Source organism: Cetorhinus maximus, chromosome 16 (genome assembly GCF_964194155.1).
Source record: "Cetorhinus maximus chromosome 16, sCetMax3.hap1.1, whole genome shotgun sequence".
Lineage (NCBI taxonomy): Eukaryota > Metazoa > Chordata > Chondrichthyes > Lamniformes > Cetorhinidae > Cetorhinus > Cetorhinus maximus.
The window spans coordinates 91146911-91170594 of NC_135894.1; the positions used below are offsets into that span (position 1 = coordinate 91146911).

General features: G+C 47.1%; 1 protein-coding gene across 1 annotated transcript in view; it reads left to right on the top strand.

Moving 5' to 3' along the window:
- Window positions 1-23684, top strand: part of abcg1 (ATP-binding cassette, sub-family G (WHITE), member 1) — a 64461-nt gene that overhangs the window by 13627 nt on the left and 27150 nt on the right. Inside the window, exons 3-9 of the mRNA XM_078560562.1 lie at window positions 8998-9115; window positions 10566-10698; window positions 15593-15643; window positions 16506-16651; window positions 17337-17460; window positions 19499-19613; window positions 21252-21400. Coding sequence (XP_078416688.1) covers window positions 8998-9115; window positions 10566-10698; window positions 15593-15643; window positions 16506-16651; window positions 17337-17460; window positions 19499-19613; window positions 21252-21400 — 836 coding nt within the window. The remainder of the gene's footprint in view (window positions 1-8997; window positions 9116-10565; window positions 10699-15592; window positions 15644-16505; window positions 16652-17336; window positions 17461-19498; window positions 19614-21251; window positions 21401-23684) is intronic.

The following is a 23684-nucleotide window of genomic DNA, read 5'->3' on the forward strand; positions in this document are numbered from 1 at the left end:
CTGATCTAGATAAACCAAGCAGTCCCAAGCTTTGATCTTTGGTCTGTGCTGGGTTAGTTGTTCTGAACTGAGGTGTTGCAGTATTGGGTAAACTATCCGAGGAGGGGAATTTATCAGATCAATCTACGATTCCTGCTCCTGATCCCAGCTGAGCAGCCCCTGCTGGGAACGGATGCATGTGTGGACATGGGTTGCAAACGGCCTTAAGTTGAGTTGTGATGCTCCCCCACCCCCACCCCGCCCCCACAAGGGTGGATAGCCTGCTGGTACTATAGGGCTCTCGACTGAGGAAAGGTTGAGATACTGGAGGGAAACCAGTTCTTGGGCAGCCATAACAAAGCCCACATCAGCCTTCAGCAGCAGTAGAGGTAAAAGGGTCCTTATAAAAATATAAGGAACTTCTGTATAAAAATGCATCCCTCTCTTCACCACTTGCATTTATTTAACACCTTTTTCACAATCTCAGGACTCGCGAAGTGCTTTTCATCCAATTAAATGCTTTTTGAAATGTAATCAGTATTGTAACATAGGAAACACATCTTCTGGATGAGACATGAACCTGAGACTTTGTCTGTCCTCACACTGGGCACAAAGGGTATGACTTTGAGGAAGAGCAGGGGAGTTCATCTGGTGTGTCCTGGACAATATTTATCTCTCATCCAACATCAATAAAAACACAGATAATCTGGTTGTTTTCACATTGCTGTTTGTGGGAGCTTTCTGTGTGCAAATTGGCTGCTCTCTTCTACAGTGACTGCACTTCACAAAAGTAATTAATTGGTTGTAAAAGCACTTTGGGAATCCTGAGGTTGTGAAAGGTGCTATACAAATGAAAGTTCCCCTCTTTTTTCAAAGAGCTGATTATACAAGCCAGCGTTGCCCTAAGCGTGTTCAGTGGGCCATCTGCAAATTTCAGAAATTCAGTGCACATAAATTTCTGATACTTGCTGACAACCAACGTGCTTTGTTCTCCAAATCGTAGGCCATTCCCGGCTGAATTTCCAGCAGGTGAAATCGTGACAGCATTTGTGGAGGAGGCTGCCCTAGGCTGCTTTGGAATCTGAATCTACCTGAGATTTCCTATCCTTTCGTGACAAGTCCATGCGTGTGCATGTGTGTCGCAAATTCAATTGTGAAAACTCCATTTCACATAACACAGATGATGGTATTTTTGCACTAGCAAAGTGATGTATCTGGGGGTTAAACACTGAATGGCGTGAGTTGACTAAAACAAAGGCGTGTTCAGAATGATCCAGGAATTCATTGCACCTAATAGAAAAGGAGTTCATTTATTCTTTCATGGGAGGTGGACATTGCTGGAGAGGCCAGCCTTTATTGCCTACCCCTATTGCCCTTGGCTTGCTCAGTCATTTCAGAGGCAGTTATGAGTCAACCACATTGCTTTGGATCTGGAGTCACCTGTAGGCCAGACCAGGTAAGGACAATGGATTTCCTTCCCTATAGGACATTGGTGAACCAGATGGCCTTTACCACAATTGATGATAGTTTCATGGTCACCATTGCTGAGAATAGCTTTTAATTCCAGATTTTTTTAAAATTTAATTTAAATGCTACCAACTGCTTAACCTTTGGGACCTAAGTTTGTAATCCTAACTGATGGGGCTAAAAGTCTCTTCTCTCTGTTGGCCTATTAGGGTTCTATATATAATGGGTTGAATTTTAACCCCCTTGCCCAATGAGGATGGTGCGGAGCAGGGGTGGTGAGACCACATACTGGGCTAAGATCCCCAACGGGATCTTATCTCAACAACGTCACTGGCATTTATATGGCACCTTTAACATAATCAAATGTCCCCAGGTGCTTCATAGGAGCGTTCTCAAACAACATTTGACACCAATCCATATAGAGACATATTAGGCAGGTGGCTAAAATCTTGGTCAATGGTGTAAGTTTTAAGGAGTGTGTTAAAGGAGGAGAGAGAGAGGTAGAGACGCAGAGAGGCATAGGGAAGGAATTCCAGAGTTTAGCGCTTAGCCAGCTAATGCGTAGCCACTTGAGGATAGAGTGACTGAAGTCAGCTGAGGCTTTGATCTGCAGGCAGGCCAGCGTCCAATCTAAAATCTTGAAGCTGTGGGTCGAAGGTGCAATGTTAACTTGCATATTTTGAAAAACCTCGTGGGTCTGACCATGACATCTCACCTTCTCCCCGTCCCTCACCGACCCCCACCCACTCGCTACCTCTTCAGCTGTGATTGTTCTCACTTACCTAGTCAGGTGAAGCGTTTCCGTGGGTTCTCTGCAGTAGCCTGACCCTCCATAACTTCCCATTTTCCCCATGCTGACATGTAACCTGTTCCCCGACAGAATCAGACAGGAGTCAGGGTTGGGGCAGGGGTGAGGAAGTGGGTGGGTACGCGGGGGGTTGTGGGCGGGTGCTTGCAGTTGCTGGTTGGTGGTAGGTGGTTGGGAGTTCAAATGGGGCCTGAGGTCAAAATCTTCGCGGCCTCACAAGCCAGGTGACCACGCTTTCTAATCCCTGCCCCCGGGTTAAAATTGACTTCAGTGAGTGTGAATCAGTCTATTTTCCAGTGGATGTAAGCGCACAACAAACGAGGTATTAAAATGGCAATGTCACATAAAGGTTATATAGAAATTGCTGTGAGATTTGGAAAGGTGTCGCTGGTGCAGCAAGGTTTGCTGATGTGAGGTTGGGAATTCAGTGCATTTTATTGTGACAGAGTAGAGGGAAATTTAACTTTTGAATCAGACTCTGCTGAGCCTGACCCGTGAGTGCTTGATGGTGACTTTCGGCCCCTGGGACGGGCAGACGATGAGGTTCGTTAAGAATCTAATTAAGTCCAATTAAAAGGGGTTGATTGGATTTTTCCAGTTGGCCTCCAGTTTCCCGCATAGGCGAGGGCCAGTTTAGGTGCCTGCAGGTTGGGCAACTTGAAGCAGGCTGTCAGGGCCAGAGCTCCACGCAGGCCTAGAAATCCTCCCTGCCTGCCTGAGTACAAGAGCAGGCACAGGCCTCTCTGTAGAGTGACTCCTCCCACCACAGTGGTGGCCTGGCTTCTGGATCTATTTTTTAATTGAAAACATATAAAAGATGGTGAGAGCGTGATGCCACTTGGAAGCACCCTCTCTGTCTCTTACCCACCATTGTAGCCTGCTGCCCATCTCAAGCTGAAAGGCCTCTGATTGGCCCTCCATCTTTGACAGCCCACCTGACCTACCTTAATTGGATGGAAAACCTGCCTACAGCCCAATTAAAGGCCCCTCCAAGGTGAAAATGACATTGAGTGACTATTCCCCCAGGGGTGTGGGGAGGGGGGTGGTCAGGCTGGGGCTGAGCACGGGATTGGGACATGGAGACAGGCCCATCCCTGTTTCCTGGTTCAGGAGGGAAAGTCCAGCTCAAGGCGCCTGAAATGGAAGGTATTTCATTCAAAGAATCACAGAATCACACAGTGCAGAAGAGGCCCTTCAGCCCATCGAGTCTGTACCGATGCGTTAACGACCTGCACACTGCAGTGCAGACATTCACCGGGAAACAATATATAATCATCAACAGATGTCCCGTGGCATTGCTCCCAGTAAATCCGTGCATCACTGTGACAGGAAGGAGTCAAAGCAGGATGTGTGCTGGAGCATGAAGAAACAACTAAGACATGGAATAGAACAAGGATTCCTCCAGAAATACCCAATAATATCAGTTGAAGTTCAAAGTCCATTTTCTTCATCCCTTTGCAATTCTTTTTCACCAGTTATTCCCTAGAGGTGTTGATTCCTTGCTGGTGCACCATGCCATGGATGCTGGTCCTCCCCCAAGTAGTTGCAAGTCCTAACCGTGATTGGTCAGCTATTTTCCTAAGGGGGGCATCACAGCAGAGCCCAATTTCTTCAGTGAACCCCTACACCTTTACCCTTCCAGCCTGAGGGGGAGAACTCTAGACTACTTTCGCTTCCATATCTGAGGCAAGCTGAAGCTCTTGTTTTTTTGTGCCCTTACTCTCACTGCAATCAGCCAACCTACACAAACTGAGGCTCAAATCTGGGACTTTCTTGAATGACATGGTGCGAAAACTCACTGGGTAAATTGTGTGAGTCACTGGATTATTCCTCTATACTGCGCAGTGTGAACAAGCTAGCACACAGGCTGGAAACAACCAGGTCAATGAACTGTAATAAACCTGTAGCTGCCTGATTGAAACCCAGAGATTAAAGGATGTTATGGCTTAATTGGATTTTTTCAGTATAATCTATAGCTTAGTATACCAGTATATAAACAGTTGTGCATCTCTGGCAGCTGAAGGAGTTTATGGCATTGTTTATTATCATTCCCACAAGACAGTCTTTTATCATTTCCCACGAGATTGCCAAAATTGTGTCTGTAGCTCCTTCATGTTCCTCAGACTCTTCCTCTAGCACCAAATGGTCTTCCATTTACTTTGGCCCTTGGAGAACCTTGGCTTTATCTTTCCCCTCGCATCTCCAGGTGGAAACTGCATTGTGAAGAATTCCAAAGGCGCTGTGGTATTCTGGCAGTCAGGAGATATTATTGATGAGTACTGACCCGCCGTGCCATTGAGACTTGGGTTACAATAAAAGGCTTTCATTTATATAGCATCTGGCATGACCTCAGCACATCCCAAAGCATTTACAGCAAATCAAGTACTTTTGAAGCGCAGTCACTCTTGTAACGTAGGAAATGTGGGAGCCAATTTATACATAGCAAGATCCCGCAAATCGTAATGTAATAATCTGTTTATAGGTGTTGGCTGAGGGATAATGGGGACATCTCCCCTGCCTCTCTTCAGATAGTGTCATGAGATCTGTTATGTCCACCTGAAAGGGCAAACAGGGCATCGATTTAAGATCTCTTTTGAAAGGCAGTGGGCGGAATCGCCCGTGCCCGCTGGCCTGAGTGGACAATATGGCGAGAATGCCAAAAATCGGTTTCATGGCGCCGTGAGGCCAGTTTGCGATCGTCCGCTCAGCCCGTTGATGGCCAGCCGCATTTCCCACCATCGGACGTCTGGAACCTCCTTGTAATACATCTGCATGTTATTATAAGGCCAGCCTGCCAGACTCATCCCCACCTGCTGGACCGTGCCTACATGTTTCACAACTGCACATAGGTGACATGCACCTGGCAAGCTGCACTTCACTCGGGACTTCAAGGTTTGTTTGCTTATCTTGCTTCGGGCAGCACTCACAGTCATCAGCACCAGGCTTCATAGGCAGCACCACATCACTTTTAGGGGGACTCACGCGCAGGTCCCTATCCACCAGGCCAGCCATAAGGCGGAAATACCTCGTACATCTGCAGGGCTAGGGCTTGCTTGGGGAAGCGGGAGAAGTGGCCTCAGGCAAGTGAAGAGGCTGCAGGGTGAGGGCTGTACTGGGGAAAGGGGGTATCCCAGGGTGTGTGTGGGGGCACATGTTGATTTGTGCAAGTGGCCTCAAGATGGTGAGGGCTGAGGAGGCAGTCTCCAGAAGAGATGAGGCCAGATGGAGATGTGAGGGTGTGGGTGAAAGAATGAGTGGTGATGTCCCTTGAGCTGGCAGTGAGTGAAATGCCAGTGAATGTGCGAAGAGCTTGAGTATGTGAGTTTAGAGTGATGAGATTGTTGCCACACCCTGGCTGCATGGATGATATCATTCATCCTCTTGGCCAACCTCTTCTGTGCAGCATTGGCACTGATCACCACTGATACCACCTACCAAGCCGGAGTGGTAATTTAACTGTCTGCCCAGAACAGGGGTAGAGGACATCACGGCGGGCCTCCATGATGTCCAAAAGGCACTCGAGGGATGCGTCAGTAACCCTGGGGCCTGCAGTCACCTTGCCTTTTGGGGCCATATCTTATTTGCAGCAGACCTGGCCTGGAAGCACTGAGAGTTGTGCACACAGCTGTGGCGCCTGGTGTGATGAAGCGGCGACCCTACCCACCATGGGAACGTCGTGTTTCTCGGGAATGCACAGTTAACGCGGCAGGTTTGGGATGATACAGCGTCAGAAGCCACTTTCGCGGCCGGCAGGTAAAACATCGTTTTACCTGCCCGCTACCGCATCTAGTGCAAATCTGGGACGATTCGACCCAGTATCTCCAGCACTGCAGCCTGCCCCAGCACTGCACTGGAGCATCATCCTAGAGTATGTGCTCAAATTTCTGGATATGGGTCTTGAATCTACAGCTTTCTTGATTTAAAGGCAAGAGTACTACCAATTCAGCCATGGCTGACACCTACAAACACAGCTTTGTTCGCATAAATCCTGTACATCAAACATCCGATCTTGACGTTTAGGGGGTTGAGGAGGGCGGGGTGGATGGTGGGCCGGAAGACATGTTGTTTGGATGGGCTGCGCGCACTTCCAGGGCGATTTCTGCTTAGCATTCCCAGCAGAAACCAGGCGGGCACGGGATTAAAATCAGCCTGGAAATTTACACAGTGACCTGCCGCAGTTTTCTCTTTTAACTTGCCCTTCTCAGCAGCAGCAAGGGCACCCAGTGGGGTCCTTTTTTAAATATGGAGGTTGGATTCTGAGCGTGTGCTGTCGGCGGTACAACCTGCAAATTGCTGCTGATTCTATTGGTTAAACACACGACGCATTCGTACGACGTTTTCCTGTCGGCTACTTTCATGTAAACATTAACCTGGTGCCATCCATGGCTCAGTGGTTGGTACTCTTGCCTCTGAATTTGATTGTGGGCTCAAGCCCTACCCCTGATATTGAATAACCCAGTGCAGTATTGAGGGAGTGATGCACTGTCAGAGCTGTCTACTTTCATGAGACATGAAACTGAGGTCCTGTATGCTCCCTCAAATGGATGTAAAAAAAATTGCATAGCACTATTTCAAAGGTGAGCAAGCTCTACCCAGTGCCCTGACCAGTACTTATTCCTCAACCAACATCACTAAAGCGGTTTACTTTGTCTTTATTTTATTTCTGTTTGTGGGACCTTGCTGTGCATGAAACGGCTGCTGAGTTTTCTACATTAGGAAGTGACGACATTCAGAAGTATTTAATTGACCGTAAAGCACTTTGGGGTCTCCTGAGTTGTAAAAAGCGCTATGCACATGCAAGTCTTCCTTCTTCGGCTTTTGGTTGTGTTATGAAATGATGATCCGCTTAAAAAGGAATAAGTTTAAGATCTGCGAGTTCTATTAGTTTTGAGGAAAGGTCATTGGCCTGGCTTTTCAGCTTCGAGGCGGGTTGTGGAAGTCAAGAAAATCTCGGGCTCAGCCTGCCTACCTCGGGAGAAAATATCCGCAAAGGCTCATTGCCGGGGTGTGGGCTGAATTCCGACCAGCCAACCTGGGAGAGAGGTGGGAGACAGCCACTGGGGGCTGCGGATTGTGGAGGCGGACTGTTTAAAAGGCTCACCTCAGTGCTCTGGGACAGTAGATTGTGTAAGAAGAAAGCTTTTTAAAAAGTCATTGATAATTTTCCACTTTCTTAAAAAAAAATTCCTTTTTACTACAGGGCAATAAAAATTTCAAACATCTAGACCTTTTAAAGTTTCAATAGCTGAAATGGCATGCACTCGAAACCTCTTAATCTTGTGTAAACAAACATTTTGAAATTGGCAGCAGAGATTAGAGAACCAGAGCCTGAGAGCCCGGACATTCATTAGAGCACTAAAACACCTGAGCCCTAGAGGAAACATTGCTTGACTGACAGCTCTAGCTCTCTAATCAATTCGGAATCAGAACCCAACAAGAACCTGTCATTTCTAAGGGGCCCCTGGCTCATCCCGGCTCCGTGAAACTCCAGGCCATTAACTCTGTTTCTCTTCCCACGCATGCTGCCAGACTTGCTGAGTATTTTTATTTCAGGTTTCCATCATCGGCACTATTGGAATAATTTTATGACTTTGCTACACAGAGCATATCCTTGCCCTCCATTGGTGTAGGGGAAGGGGGAGATTTACTTTTTGAAAGCTTGTGGGGGGTTGGAGATTTTCCAGATATTTTCCACCATAAATGTCATGGAATTTTATCTGCTGTTTGGTCTGTCCCAGGAGACAGTGCTGCAGGAAGTGGGACTTGAAAGAGCCCAATCAGGGTGTGCCAGGCATCATGGGTGCGGAGCAGATTCAATAGACCACCTGGTCTGTTCGTACCTGCCAATGTTGTATATTTGTACTTTGCCGTTGACCTCTTTTCTACCTGATTTGGAAACGCTTGAGACAGGTACTGGGGACCGGATTTTCAGCCCCATATGAAGGTGAGCATGCAGCTGGGCAGGTGCAAAGAATTTGCACCACCAGCCAACGTACCAGTTGGCTGGCTCAATCCTGCATCACGCGGATTAGTTTCTCGGGGGTGGGATTAGAATTTGCAGGGCTACCCACCTGCAAAGGTCAGGCAGCCATTTAAGGATATTGAAAGGCCTAATCGAGACCCGTTGCATTTTTCCAATCAGCCCGCAGACCCCTGAGACATCGAGGTCTCGGCCAGCTGCCTGGAAGCGGCCTCCCAGTTGTAGACCGTGGTGGGGGGGGTGGTGGTGGAAGCATTCTAGGCAGACTTAAAGGGCTTTCCCGCTTACCTGTCCACAGCTGTGGCCACAGGCTACTCTGCAGAAGGGTTTCCTCCCCCCACAACGCTGGCAAGGCTACTGAGGGCACTTTTAAATTTAAAAGTTTAAAAGGTTGGAGAGAGGGTGCCTCAGAATGGAGGTATTCTCTCTCTTTCTTCCTCTTACCTGCATTGCTGCTTCTCCTGAGCTGGTGGGCCTCCTATTGGCCCTCCAGCCTTGACCCCTGACTGGACAGCGAACCGGCCTGCTGGCCACTAATTGGTCAATTCAGCGAAAAATCACAGCTGGGAGTGTGAGGTTGTGACCCCATTTGACCCTAACATCGGGGTCCCAACCCACAGGGCAAAATCCTGTATCAGTCGTAGAAAAGTGTTCCATTCACCAGGACTGACGTCTGCCACTTTGATAACAAACAAATTAACCAATGTTTTTAAAGGATTGAAGTACATTAACATTCCTGTTCCATATATTTTTGCCTCAATAGGTTACAAGACTTTACTGAAGGGCATCTCAGGCAAATTTAGCAGCGGAGAGCTCATAGCTATCTTGGGTCCCTCGGGAGCTGGGAAGTCAACGCTCATGAATATTCTGGCAGGTTACAGGTAAGAAGAAATTAGGCCAACTGATGTGAAGCCCAGCAACTATCTCAATGCTACAACTACCGTATTTCCCTTAAACTATTCAGCACACTTAAAACCTATATTCTGATGACTATCCAGTTATCCTGTCAGAAAGTGTGTGCTTTTTGAATAGACGGTGATGCCCCAGAGTAATTTGCCAGCCTTCTCTCTCTGGGTTCACAAATCAGGAATAAGCACTTGGCTGAGGGTCCCCGAGACCTGTCAGCACCTGTATAGGCTGCACAGTGGAAAGTAAGCAGAAATTTCAAAAGAGGGAGAAAGTGGACAAAGGCCTGGAGATGGTTGAGGGTGCTGGTGATGCCGTTATATTAATGAACGGGCCATGGCTTGTGTTAAAGTGCATTAAAAATGCTATCAGTGTAAAAAGGTATGTGGATCTGAAGTGAAAGCTTGCATGCATGAATTTTTTTTTATAGTGGACAACTCTGGCTCAATTTGCCTTCCAGTTGGGCCAACACAAAATATCCCTTTATTTATGAGAGGATAAATAAAACATTTAAGGAGGCGTGACTTACGAACTACATTTGACTATAGATGGACCCGTGCTACTGGTTAGTAGATGCATTATGTTGAGTTGTCGAATGGTGCACTGAACCCTTCCACTGGCCTTTCACCTCTGAGGTGAAGGCCTCCTGACTCTAGGCAGGTTGTAACATGAAATGGTGTTTGCAACACTTGTCCAACTCCTCTTGGACATGGACACAGAATTGGGAGTGGTTACCAATTTCAGAGAGGGTACAACGATGGCTGGTGTAGGAAGTAGACAAGTTAGGTTGGTGTAGGTGGTAGAGTTGCCAACTCTAGTTGGATATATTCCAGGAGGTTTCATAATGTGACCTTCCTTCTTCAACCACCCTCCCTGACACTCATACCATTTGCTTCGGCACACAACACGCCCATCCCCCCATGTGCCGTGATCAGTTGGAAGCGAATGGACTCTTTGTTGCCCCGATTGGATGGTACTTGGCTGAGAGTCGAACAGCCTTTCTGCCGTCTCCTATATTTTTAGGGCTGATAAACAAAAGTCTTCAAATGTTCTTTTTAAGGCTCCTTTGATTTTTCTCCTGGCCTTGTTCACAGCCGTGTCCAGGAGATTTGGCCTTAATTCCCAGAAAAACCTGGATAATCTTGGAGGTTTGACAACCCTAGCATTTGACAGGGGAGGAGTTGTTTTTTGGGGTGATATTAAGAGCTCAGGTGCTTATTGGAGGGGGTTTGAGGGAGCTTTATTCTGCATTTAGTCACTGCTGTCCCTGGCCCCGGATGAAAATGTAAAAGAACATTGTTCCTGGAACTGACTTTCCTCATTTTGATGAGATTGAAGGCCCTGTGAGAAAAGATATTTATTGCAAATGAATTGTTCAGTGCTTACTCTTTTCACTGATCTACCTTGTTTTTGCGGCTAATTCAGAGAAACTGGAATGAAAGGCGAGCTCCTGATCAACGGACACCCTCGCGACCTTCGATCCTTCCGGAAAGTATCATGTTACATCATGCAGGATGACATGCTGCTCCCTCACCTCACTGTTCAGGAGGCAATGATGGTAGGTCTATGATGTGGTTCTGTACAAGAACAAAACAAATAACTTACATAAATTGCGTTAAAAGCACTACATAAACTATCCCAAGGCACTTTGTGGGTGCAGTGTCGGACCAAATTCGACGCCGAGTGATATGAAACATTAGGACGAATGACTAAAGCTTGGTCAAGGAGATAGGTTTTGAGGAACTTCTTAAAGGAAGAGTGTTGGATCCTGTGGATCCTCGTCGCCTATTTGTTGTGAGTGGTGACCGAGTTGGTACTATAGATAGAGTTGATCTGCAGACACCTCTTGGGTGGAAACGTTAAATTTATTAACTGTTCCTATTGGTTACTATAAATCATGTGATCTTCCTTAACAAGTATTATTCTTAAACGTACATTAAACTAAACAAATCCATAATTACTACAAGGAGAGAGAGAGAGAGACAGACAGAGAGGCAAAGAGATTTAGTGGGGAAATTCCAAGCTTAGAGATTTGGTGACTGTTGGCATGGCTGTCAATGATGAGCGATGAAAATTGGGGATGTGCAAATGGCCAGAATTGGAGACACACAGAGAAATCAGAGGATAACTCTGTAGGACTGGAGGAAATTAGAGTTTGGCAGAGGTGACCCCATGGATGGATTTGAAAACAGGTTACATCTAGGAGCAGAGGAAATTAAGAACGAGGCAGATTATTTAGCCTCCCCCAGTGTCAAATTGCATCTCTGCACTCCCCTAGGCTTCACACCTTTACCCTGCACTGATTAGGAATTGTAATTATCGAATGTTTTCACAGAGCCTGTTGAACGTACTTTTGTTTTAATTGAGATACCCAAATGAGGAAATGAGGCTAAAAGTGCTTATTCTCCCTGTAGTGCAAGAGCTCCCTAGGCTGAAAGCTGCACGTCGGGATATAGGAACAGGAGTAGGCCATTCAGCCCCTCAATTCTGTTCTAGATGGGACCTGTTTTCAAATCCCTCCCTGGTCTCACCCCTTTCTACCTTTAACTGCAGTCATGCCCTAAACACTATGATACCTCTGTGTTCTTCTGATTCTGGCCATTTGCATATGCCCAGTTCTATTCATTCCAACATTTGTGGCCACGCCTCCAATTGCATAGGCCCTAAGCTCTAGAATTCTCCACTAAACGTTTTCGCTTCTCTATCTCTCTTTCCCCTTCTTTGGTTACCTGTTATAAGGGCTGAATTTTATGGACCACCCACAGGTGGGAACACAGGCGGGTAGACCTATAAATTTGGGTGCCTTGCAATCGGCAGCATATCTGTTGCTGGTTCACTCACCCCGCCACGGCTTTATGGGCAGTGGGGAAGGCATCAGGCGGGTCACCCACTCATGGTCCATTGAGACCCTTAAGTGAGCAATTAATGCCAGCTTAAGGGCCCCATCCTGTCACAACTCCGACATAATGGGCAGTGGGAGAGGCCTGTGCCCAACGTGTAGCCTGGCATGTTGAATCCTGTGGTCTGGTCAGTGAAAGTGGGGGTGGGGGGGGTGACTCCTTTCCAGACCCCTGTGTCAGTTGGGGGCTCCCCTCCGACAGTTTTGCCTCCCCACGTCCATCCTGTTATGACCTATGCAGTTGGTAATGCAGAGTTATTTAAAAATCCCAGAGGGAAACTTTAAACAGCTGTCACAACCTTAATTTTAAGTGTTATGTTTGAGATGCGACTCTAAATTCAGGAATCGGACCATCAGTTCTTGAGGTTTTACATTAAACTAAAGGAAACATTTTATTAATTTGCACAGGTTAAAAAATGTATAATCACAAGGCCACAAATTACTACTATCATAACTTTTAACAAATTCCCAAACTAATCTCCATTAAGGCATCAGCAACACATAGACTTAACCAGACACCAGGCAAAGCATTTTTCATCTTACAAATTCAAAATAAGATCCTTTCACTTCGGTTCCTGTGGAGAGAATTGGAAGCTCACAGCTACTTTTGATCTCACATTGCCTCTGCCCTGCACACACAAAACTGCTGGGGCTGAATTTTCACCCCCCAAACCCCTCCCCCCACCCCACCCGGTTGGGGGGGAAGTTGATGGGCGGGCGCGTATGGGCACGCTTCCGATTGGCGCCCCGGATCGGAGGCGTGGCGCCATTTTACGTGGGCAAGCCAATTAAGGCCCACCCAGTGTGACGTCCACGCAGAAGCGCTGTGCGCTCCCTGCGCGGGCGGGGGGAATCCCAAAATCGAGAGTGCACTCATCTTCCTGAGGTAAGTGCAGCCTCAGGGAGATCGCCTGTACATGTAAAAAAGACAAAAATAGAAAAATAAAATTACCCTTACATGTCCCCTCATGTGACAATGAGTTGGGACATGTCCATAATTTTTACAAAATCTTTATTAAAATTTTTTAAAGCTGACATGAAACCTCATCCCGCCCGTGGATGAGGTTTCATGTTTCTTCTAGTTCCCGCTGGGGCTCCTGGCCTGCCCGCCAACCTTAAGGTTGGATGGGCAGGTCCTTTAATTACTTAATTGGCCCTGTCAATGGCCTCAATTGGCCATTGACAGGTCAGCAGGCGCTCAGCGGACTTTGCTATGCTCCCGCCTTCCTGAAAATTTAAATCCAGCGCGGTGATGCTGGGAGTTTCCCCCGACATCACCGTGTGTCATTTTATGTGTTGGTGAGCGGGCCCCGCCCCCGCTCGCCGACTCGAAAAATTCTTCCCCTGAAGTTATACCTAGCGCCACTGATTGAATTCAAATTCTCATTGTCTCGCCAGCCTCTTTGAACTTCAACTTTTAACAATGAAACCCCTTTCATAGTACCAATTTTATTAGTAATATAAACATATTGCTTGGTAGCTGCTAGATAGGCGTCAGTTTTTACCCTACTCCTTGAATGCTCTGTTCAAAAAATGCAAATGCACGCTATCTTTCTTACATATCAAAACTAGTACACATCGGAGCACCCAGAGACTAGCTGGCTTTAATCCAATTAAGACACACCCATAGTCTAAACCTCTATTTTAAAAGAAAAACATTTTCTAATATTATATACATTAATAGCTTCATGACAATCCACCCCGCCTGCCCTGTCCAACATGCACCCCAAACCCTCCCACCACCCCCCTCCCAAACCCCCAGCCCAACAGCTCGCTGGGGAATTTCGGCCAGGCTCCAGCGAAACCTCGGACTCACTGGAACGTCCAGATGCATTGCTGAACACTGCTTTGGCCTGCCTGCAGTACCGTCAGTGGTCACCGCTCCTGCTTGATGCTGCCTGTATGTAAAGGCCCTGACAGCTCTATGAGGCGGGACATCCTCCTGGAGATGGATGGAAGTCCCACCTCACACTAAGTAAAGGACCATTGCCTGAAAAATGAGAGCGGGGTGAGCTGGCACAGCGGAAGTGGGCTCAGCCCCGAAATTTATGCTGGGGTGCAGGGAGCCCGCCCTCCGCATAAATCCAGCCAAAAGTATTTTCTTATTCGTTCATGGGATATGAGTGCCATTATTCAATCTTATGGATATCTCGTATATCATGTTTTACATTTTGTTTGATAATGCACCCACAAAGCGCCTTGGGATGCTTTATTATGTTAAAGGCGCCATATAGTCAGTTAAATCACGGTTGACCAGAATCTCAACTCCATTTGTATCCCTTTTATTTCATATCCTTCAATACCTTTACAGAAAAAATTAGGAACAAACATAGGAAATAGGAGCAGGAGTAGGCCATTTGGCCCCTTGAGCCTGCTCCGCAATTCAATCCGATCTTGGTTGATCTACCTCAATGCCATTTTGCCGCATAATCCCCACAGCCTTTGATGCCTTGAATATCTAGAAGTCTATTGACCTCTGCCTTAAACATACTCAATGACTAAGCTCCCACAGCCCTTATAGACAATTCCAAAGATTTACCACCCTCTGAGTGAAGAAATTCCTCCTCACCTCAATCCTAAATGGCCTACCTCTTATCCTGAGACTGTGTCCCCAGGTTCTTGACCCCTCCCAGCCAGGGAAAACATCCCTCCTGCATCGTAACCTATTGAGCCGTGTAAGAACTTTGTACGCTTCAATGAGATCGCATCTCATTCCTCTAAACTGTAGAGATTATGGGCCCAGTCTCCTCAATCTCTCCTCATCGGACAATCCTGACATCCAAGGAATCAGTCTGGTGAACCTTCGTCACACACCCTCCATGGCCAGTATATCCTTCCTTAGGTAAGGAGACCAAAACTGTACAAAATACCCCAGGCGTGGTCGCTCCAAGGCTCTATCCGTATCAGTCTTGATAATTTCAATTGTCCCCGGCATCCATAACCTTTAGGGAGCAACTTCTTTCTGATTTCAATCCTGAAATTCCCAACTTTAAGAAGATGCCTCCATGTTCTGCATTCTCCCACCAGAGGATATCATTTCTTGGGGGCTAAAATTAGACTACATAATGCCCATTGTTCAGGTGTTACCTGGTCTCCTAAGGCCCTAAAATGTGGCAGGAAGAGCGGACCACAAGTGCTCCTGCCTGAAGCAGGTGTTGGGCCATATGTATATGCGAAGCCTGTCTCACTACCCTGCTGCAAAACTGATTTTCCTTGAGGCAGCCATGGGACATTTTTCCACCTTGAAGGCTCTATACAGTTGCAAGTTATTGTTGAATCTCATTCTTTTCATCTCTTGCTTTACGATATATTGATTCTAAGATTGCAGTTATGCTGCCACTTTTGCAATGACGTGGGTAGGTGGATTGATGTAGGTGAGCACACTAATGGGAAGCCGTGCGAGGTCCCATCTGAAAGCTGTCTTACGTTGAGTTGAGTTTGCACCCTCTACAGTATAGCTTCAGTCTGCTGGCGCGTTACGGCTCCTTACAGTTGCTGATCTCAGTACATGTTGCCTAAGTCTTAATGTAATTTTGCATTTGTTGTCTTTCAGGTCTCAGCTAACCTGAAGCTCCAGGAGAAAGACGAAGGTCGAAAAGAAATGGTGAGTCCTGTCTGAGATTTTGAGGCAGGTTCTCGGACTGTTTTTCTTTTATTTTGTTATTTCGGTGCAAAAGAGGCATCGCAAACCTACCAACAGAGCAACAGATTCACTGCGATGGTGAGAGAATAGAAGAAAAGGGTCAAGGATGTGGAAAGGACATTCGGCCCATTATAACTCACCCCTGCAGTACTCAACGCCAGTCAGTTAAGCATCTTGCTGCATTCTGAACATACTTGTTTACCTTTCAGGAAATGTTGAACAGGCTGGGCTGTCTTCTCTAGAAAGGCTAAGGCTGAGGGGTGACCTGATAGATTATGTAAAGATCTGCTAGAGTAGACATAACGAAGGTGCTTTTAATTTGGGAAAACCCTAAACTAGAGACCATCGATATAAAATAATCACAATTAGAGAATTCAGGTGAAATTTCTTTACACTATAATGATTAAAATGTCATTACCACATGGCGTGTGTGAGGCGGAAAACATAGATGCATTTAAGTGGAAGCTGGATAAGCACATGAGGGAGAAAGGGATAGAAGATTATGCTGATGGGGTTAGATTAAGATGGGTGGGGGAGACTTGTGTGGTGCATAAACACTAGCATAGAGCTGTTGGGCCAAATGGCCTGCTTATCTGCTGTAATTTGAGGTAATTCTATGTAGTGGCTGCACTATTTTACTCGACAGATTACAGAACGATTAACAGGAACTTCTCCATGTACCATCTAGTCCAGCTAAGACTGCCTTTCCTGATCCATTCTCACCATATAATCTTGATTTCAAAACTGGCACTGAGGAGATGTGTAACGTGAACAGTTGACCTTGTGATCTGACCTCTTGTGATATCACATCTGTTCTTGATAGGTGAAGGAGATTCTAACGGCTCTCAATCTGCTGGAATGTGCTAACACTCGGACTGGCAGTCTCTCTGGAGGCCAGCGCAAGCGTCTTGCCATTGCCCTCGAGCTGGTGAATAACCCTCCTGTCATGTTTTTTGATGAGCCTACCAGGTACCTTTGACTTTTCTCTTAAATTTTAACACAAGCATCTGGTGAGCTTGAACAGTGTAAAAAGTGTGTTGTGGTGGAGGCGTGAGCTGGCATTTTTGGACTGGTTGTGAAATTTGCAGCCGTTGAATTAACACTGATACTGAAAATCCAGGCTGTGGTCCAAACACAATCCTGAAGTTGTTAGACATTGCAGTGAATAAACGCTTTAAGCTGAATGGCGTTTCTAGCAGTGGCAAATATTCTTCCCATTGACCAACTTCACTAAAATAATTCAGTTAACTGATCATTCATTTCATTGCTATCTGCGAGATTTTATAGCGTGTAAAATGACTGCTGTGGAAAGCAATTAACAAATTCACTTGGATGCAGAGTGCTTTAGGACCTCCTGAGAGATGTGCTACAGTGCTAAATTCTTTCTTTTACAAAGTTAAGGGTTAAATGTAGCGGAACGAGTAACCAATGAAATGCTTGGAACTATTGATGCAAAGATGAGATTCCTTATCGGCACGCTCAAAGCAAACATGTTCAGCATACCCCTGATTTGACTGGTGTCCCAGAAGGGTGGAATGTAAGCCTGTATCTGAGATTTGTCACTGTGGGGCACTGCACGCTGCCCTTTCACAGCCATAATCCAGAACTTACCCTTTCACTTGTCTAATCTCATCGTCCATTCTTTTGCTTGCAGTGGCCTGGACAGTTCATCCTGCTTCCAGGTAGTTTCTCAGATGAAGTCCTTGGCTCAGGGTGGGAGAACTGTCATCTGCACCATTCACCAGCCCAGTGCCAAACTTTTTGAGCTGTTTGACAAGGTAAGAAATGTATTTTCCCTCCTTTTATTGGATAGAGAAATTCCAGCGACTTTACCCCAACATTTTATGTGACGGATTGATTGCCACTTTCGAGCTTCAGGAAGTGTGTTCTGGTGCTGTTTGCTGCATTAAAATATTCCTCTTCGTATCCCTCCTTAGTGTTTTATTTTTTTTGCTATCATCTCAAATCTGTGTCCTCTGGTCACCAACCCCTCTGCTGGTGGAAACATCTGCTTTATCAAAACCCTTCGTAAATTTGAACACCTTGATTTAAATTTCCCCTTAATCTTAGCTGCTTGAAGGAGAACAATCCCAGTTTGTGATCTCGCTTGACGATGACTTTGCCCCCACACTTGTCAGGCATTACGTGACATTGGCTCGTCTTGGCTGAAAATAACAAAGCCACCTCAGTCGGCGTTGTCCTATTGGAGCCCAAGACACTGCTTTGCTGCATCTGCTCCAGGGCTAACTCTAGATACTAGAGATAATCCTCCTTGTGACACACGCGTCTGCAAAGCCCTTTGACGCAATGGGGAAGACCATGTATATTACTGGCAGCCTTGCCTGCCAAAGGTGAGCAAACCAGCAAGAGAACTGGGATCCTTTCCAGGGGAGAGTGTGAGACAGGTGCCACCTTACACAAGCTTGTGACGTAACACACTCCCAAATAAAGCCCCTCCACCTCCGAAGATGCCTCTTGCTGACTAGTCATCTTTCCTTACAGGAGAGCAAGGAGTGAGTTTGATGAGCTCAGTACTTTTGCTTTAAATGCTGTTCCTGGCTTCATTCCCTGATTTGCTGCCAATGCTGGTGCCAGCGAAAGGGGACTCATGCTGGTATTGCAGGCGGCACCTACTGCTTGGCAGCTGAATTCTATAGCAGTGTTGTGTTTCAGTGTCTCATACCTTGTTAGAATAAATTACACTTCACAACAAGTCACTGCGATTTGGCGCCGGCTGCTCTGTAATTGAGAAAGCTCAATGAAGGCTCAACTGTCCATAGTTTCAGGACCCCCAGCGGGAGAATGGAGGAGAGAAGATCAGGCAAATCCGAGATTCAATCCTGGGATTGGGTTATAGAAAGTAAGGAAAAGCTGGAGGAAGGAAGGATCTCTACTGGATTGAGATACCAAGGAAGAATGAGCTACATTAAGATGGAGGCCAGCTCTTGTGAATAGCTTTGCTGCACCAGTGTCTGAAGCATTAAAAACAACATTAAGTGGAACTGTCAATTTGTGGAGAAGTGTAGTTGATTCATGAACCACAAAATCAACAAAGATCTCACAATATTTAAGGGACATTGAGCATAAAGGTAAGGAAGTTGTGATGAATCTGTACAAAACACTGGTTCAGCCTCAACTGGAGTATTGCATTCAGTTCGGGGCACCATACTTTAGGAAGATTGTGAAGGCATTATGCAGAAAAGATTCATGAGAACGTTCCCAGGGATGTGTTCCTTCAGTTATGTGGATAGGTTGGAGAAGCTGGGGCTTTTCTCCATGGAGAAGAGAAGGCTGAGAGAAGATTTGATAGGGGTATTCAAATTCATGAGGGGTTTGGGCAAGAGTAAGTAGGGAGAAACTGTTTCTGTTGTTGGAAGGACCGAGGAACAGAGAGCACCGATTTAAGGTGATTGGAAAAAGAGGCAATGGCAACATGAGGCAAAGTTTTTTGTGCAGTGAGTGATTAGGACCTCGAATGAGACTGTGGTGGAGGCAGATTCAATCGTGGCCTTCAAAAGAGAATTAGATAATTATCTGAAGAGACAAAAATTGCATGGCTAAGGAGAAAGGTTGGGCAATGGGACTATGTGAGTTGTTCTTGCAGAGGGCCGATATGGACAAGATGAGCTGAATGGCCTCCTTCTGTATTGTAACCATTCTATGATTCTGTGATTTTAAGATACTTGGAGTGAGGTGGAACAAAACAGGCTATACTTTTTATATCAAACTGAGTAATGATCAGTCCTATTGATTTGAGACTTGACATGGTGGATGATACTGTTATTCATGTGGTGTTCTCCTTTTATTTTTATTCAGCTCTACGTCCTAAGTCAGGGGCAGTGCATCTACCGTGGAAATGTTTGTGGTCTTGTCCCATATCTCAAGGAGATTGGCCTGCACTGTCCAACCTACCACAACCCCGCTGACTTTGGTATGAACTGATGTTGTGCATAGAATATGCTGACTTTCTTCACAATAGTACCTTAGGATATTTTACTGGAGAGGGCAGACCATAAGACCTCGGTTGAACATCTCATTTGCAAGAGGGCACCTCCACTGGAGTGTCAGCCTTGAACTTGTGCCCAAGTCTCTGGAGTAGACTTGAACCCAAAACCTTCTCACTCTGAGATACTGAACCATATCTGGATTCGTAGGCCTTTCTCTTAACCAACCCCCGTCATTCCCCACCGCCCCTCCCCCCCGACCCTTGCCCCACAGACCCAATCTCTAACCTCCCCCCGTAGCCCCAAGCACTAACCTCACCCCACAGCCTCAATCTCTAACTTTGCCCCACACAGCCCCAATCTCTAACCTCACCCCACAGCACCAATCTCTAACTTTGCCCCACAGCCCCAATCTCCAACCCCACCTCACAGCCCCAAACCCTAACTTTGCCCCCCACACAAATCTCTAACCTCGCCCCACAGACTCAATCTCCAATCTCCCCTCCCAGCCCCAATCTCCAGCCTCCCCCCACAGCCCCAATCTCTAACCTCCCCTCACACAGCCCCAATGACCAACCCCACACTCACACCCTCCCCAATTTCCAATCGCTGCTCCAGCTCCAATCTCTAACCTCCACTCACACAGCTCCACTGTTCAACCTTCCACCCCCAGCCTCATTCTCTAACCTATAAAAACAAAAAACTACTGCGGATGCTGGAAATCCAAAACAAAAACAGAATTACCTGGAAAAACTCAGCAGGTCTGGCAGTATCGGTGGAGAAGAAAAGAGTTGATGTTTCGAGTCCTCATGACCCTTCAACAGAACTGAGTATAGTTAGGAGAGGGGTGAAATATAAGCTGGTTTAAGGTGGGGGGGCGGGGGGAGAGAAGTTGAGGGTGGGGTGGTTGTAGGGACAAGCAAGCAGTGATAGGAGCAGATAATCAAAAGATGTCACAGACAAAAGGATCAAAGAGGTGTTGAAGGTGGTGATATTATCTAAGAAAATGTGCTAATTAAGAATGAAAATCCACCAGACCCTGCAATCTGCAAACCCTTCCTCAGTACCGCTCCCCAGCCTCCCATCCCCCAAGCTCCAAACTCCAGCTTCGGTCCTGATCTCTCCCATCCGATCACGGCCATTCTCCCCCTCTAATCCCTCCTGGCCAGTAGCCAAGCTGTCCATTTGTCCAGTGCTGCCAGGCAGGAAACAGAGAGCAGAAAATGTTAATATTAAGATTGGCAACACCTCTCCAGCCCCTGCCATGCCAGGTTATTTGGCAGATTTTGGTCTCCCCTGCTCCGCCCCTCTTCTTGCTGTAATTATTGTTGTCCAGGTGTTCATAAAGAACATGCTGGAGGGAGTTTTAAAGGTGATCTCTCAATTGAGAGGGAGCCCAGCAAACCCAGTTTAGCCAGATTTAGGAAAAAAAATCCCACTTAGTACGTACGATGGCTTTTTTCACTAAAATTATTAATAGCAAAAAGTTAACCTCTGGAAAATAAAATATAGGTTACTGGCAACAGAGGCTTCACAGCCGTCTCTCCACAGCTGCGGTAGCTGCAAATTATCTCACGTGAGATATGATGACGACACACGCTAAGACATCACGCTTGTTTCCATAGTGATGGAGATCGCGTCCGGTGAGTATGGGGAGCAGAACCCCAGACTGGTGAAAGCAGTGCAGGATGGGAAGTGCGATGCTGACTGCAAACCACAGGAAAATGAAGACAAGGATCTGAACCCTTTCCTCTGGCATAGGCCATCAGTTGAGGTAAGGTAACCCTTAACCATTAAATATTTTAATATTGTTGAAAAAAAAGAGACATTTTCCTGAAGCGTTTTGTCTTACACTCACTCATCCGGACAAACACAAGAATGCCAAATTTTAAATGCTCACAACAATTTATGCTGCTGGAGAAAAGGGTGCTGATTGGTTGGCAAGTTGACTCTGATTGGCCGAGGCGTTGCCACAAGCCTTTGACTCCCACCCAGCGAAACCCCTCGCGCAGTCACTTGGCTGGAATTTTCCGGCCCGGTTGGCATCGGGCATCATGGTGGGCAGTGGGGGGTGGGTGGTAGGGGAGGTACGACAACATGGTGAGAAGACCAAAAATGGGTTTTACGCTGTCAGAGCGACAGCACAGAGCGTGCTCCACCCGTCAATGGCGGGCGGCGTTTCCTGCCGCCACACATTGGGAATGTCATTTCAATACATTTGCATCTAGTTATAAGCCCCGTTCGCTGGAATCATGCCCCCACGTCAAATTTAACGCCCACATCAGTATGAGCTCAGAATGCTTCACCACTGCCTTTAAAAGGCATGTACCTGGCCAGCTGAACTTTGCGGGGAACTTGGAGGTGAGTGCACACGAGCTTGCGCAACGTTCATGACCATCACAGGGGGCACAGGCCAGTCACTTTTTCCTGGCTGGCTTTCCAGTGCAGTGCCGGGACAAGGGCTCCAGTGCGGGTCAGACTGGGAGGGGGAAGGTGGCTGGGGGCAAGGCAGCACAGACAGACTGAAGGAAATACTCAAGCACACGCCAAGGAGTGGTAGGGAGGGGTTGAGGGAAGCGGTTTCACACTTGGCAGAGCTTGTCAAAAGTGAGCATTCTTCCATAGCTGAGACTGTTCAGCTGCAGCTCCATTGACACGCTTGGAGTCGGGCTCCTGAAGATTTTCTGCCCAGTCAAGCAACGCAAAAGCATGAAAGTGCCGCCACATGCTCCAGAACTTTTCACCCCTCGGGAGCAGACTGCAAATGAATGTGCATTTTAGGGGGCAGCAGAGTGATTGGCCGACTGGGCAAGATGTAGAATCCCCTTGAGAAAGATGGTCATGGCGCTTCGACTGATGGAGGTGCTCACAACCCCTTGCAATGTCTACTTTAGGTTTGGACCAGTATTGATTATGGTTCAAGCTCACAGCGAGGCCTTATCGTCTGGGTTCGGAGAATGCCTGCGCCTGAGCTGAGAGCACAAGGTGTAGTCCAGTGGCTGAAGCTGCTGCCAATCGGTCAAGTGGAGTGTGGTGGAAGTGGGTGGGGTTTCTGACAGCCAATGAGTGCTCTACACACTGGCCACCTAAGTGGTGCTCAGTACTCTCCTGCATGCATGAAGGGGCCTTCAGACTTAATCAAGAGAGGTTCTTAGGGCACCTAGGCTAAACCATGTGTCGCTCTCTTCGACCCTGCAGGAGGAGAACATCAGGATCGTGGAGCCTGGTGATTTAGCGGTATATCTCGTGGCTCACAGAGACCAGAGAAGAAGAAGAAGAGAGTGGCGAAGGTGCCTGGCTCCACAAAGGGAGGAGAACCCCTCTCAAGATGAAGGGGTGGCAGGGCCTGCTGCACATGCAGCTGAAGATCCACAGAGAGCCGTCACTTGTCGGCATTTTGTTAGTCTCAGGGTCTATAGATGGCCTTTGTCATTCCTGCTGATGACTGAGAACCAGTGTCACCAAAGACTCTGCATGCCTAGAGAACTGGTCGGTCACATATGCCACTTGCTGCAGGATTTGGTGCCATGGGGACATGGAGGGCATCCACTGCCAATGGCTGTGAAAGTGACCGCAGTGCTCAGTTTTGACGCCTTCCAGGGCTCCACAGGTGACCTGTACAGGGTCTTCCAAGCCTCCACACATAAGTGTATCCAAGAGGTCACAGATGCCATCTTTGTGAAGGCACAGAACTCTGTGCATTTCACCTAGGATCAGGAAAGCCAGGACGCAAAAGCGCTGGGATTAGCGTAGATCTCAGGTTTTCCACAGATGCAGGGTGCCATTGACTGCACTCATGTGGCACGTAGATCTCCATGGCAACAAGCATTCAACTACGTCAATCTCAAGGGCTTCCACTCGCTGAATGTTCAGGTGGTGTGTGACCACCACAAACACATCCTGCAGGTCTGTGCTCGATTCCCAGGGACCATCCATGACTCCTACATCCTTGGCAGATTCCTGACATCTTCCAGGGTCCCCAGGGGCTGCAGGATTGGCTCCTCGAGGACAAGGGCTACCCACAGAGGACGTGGCTTATGACGCCCATGCGGCAGCCT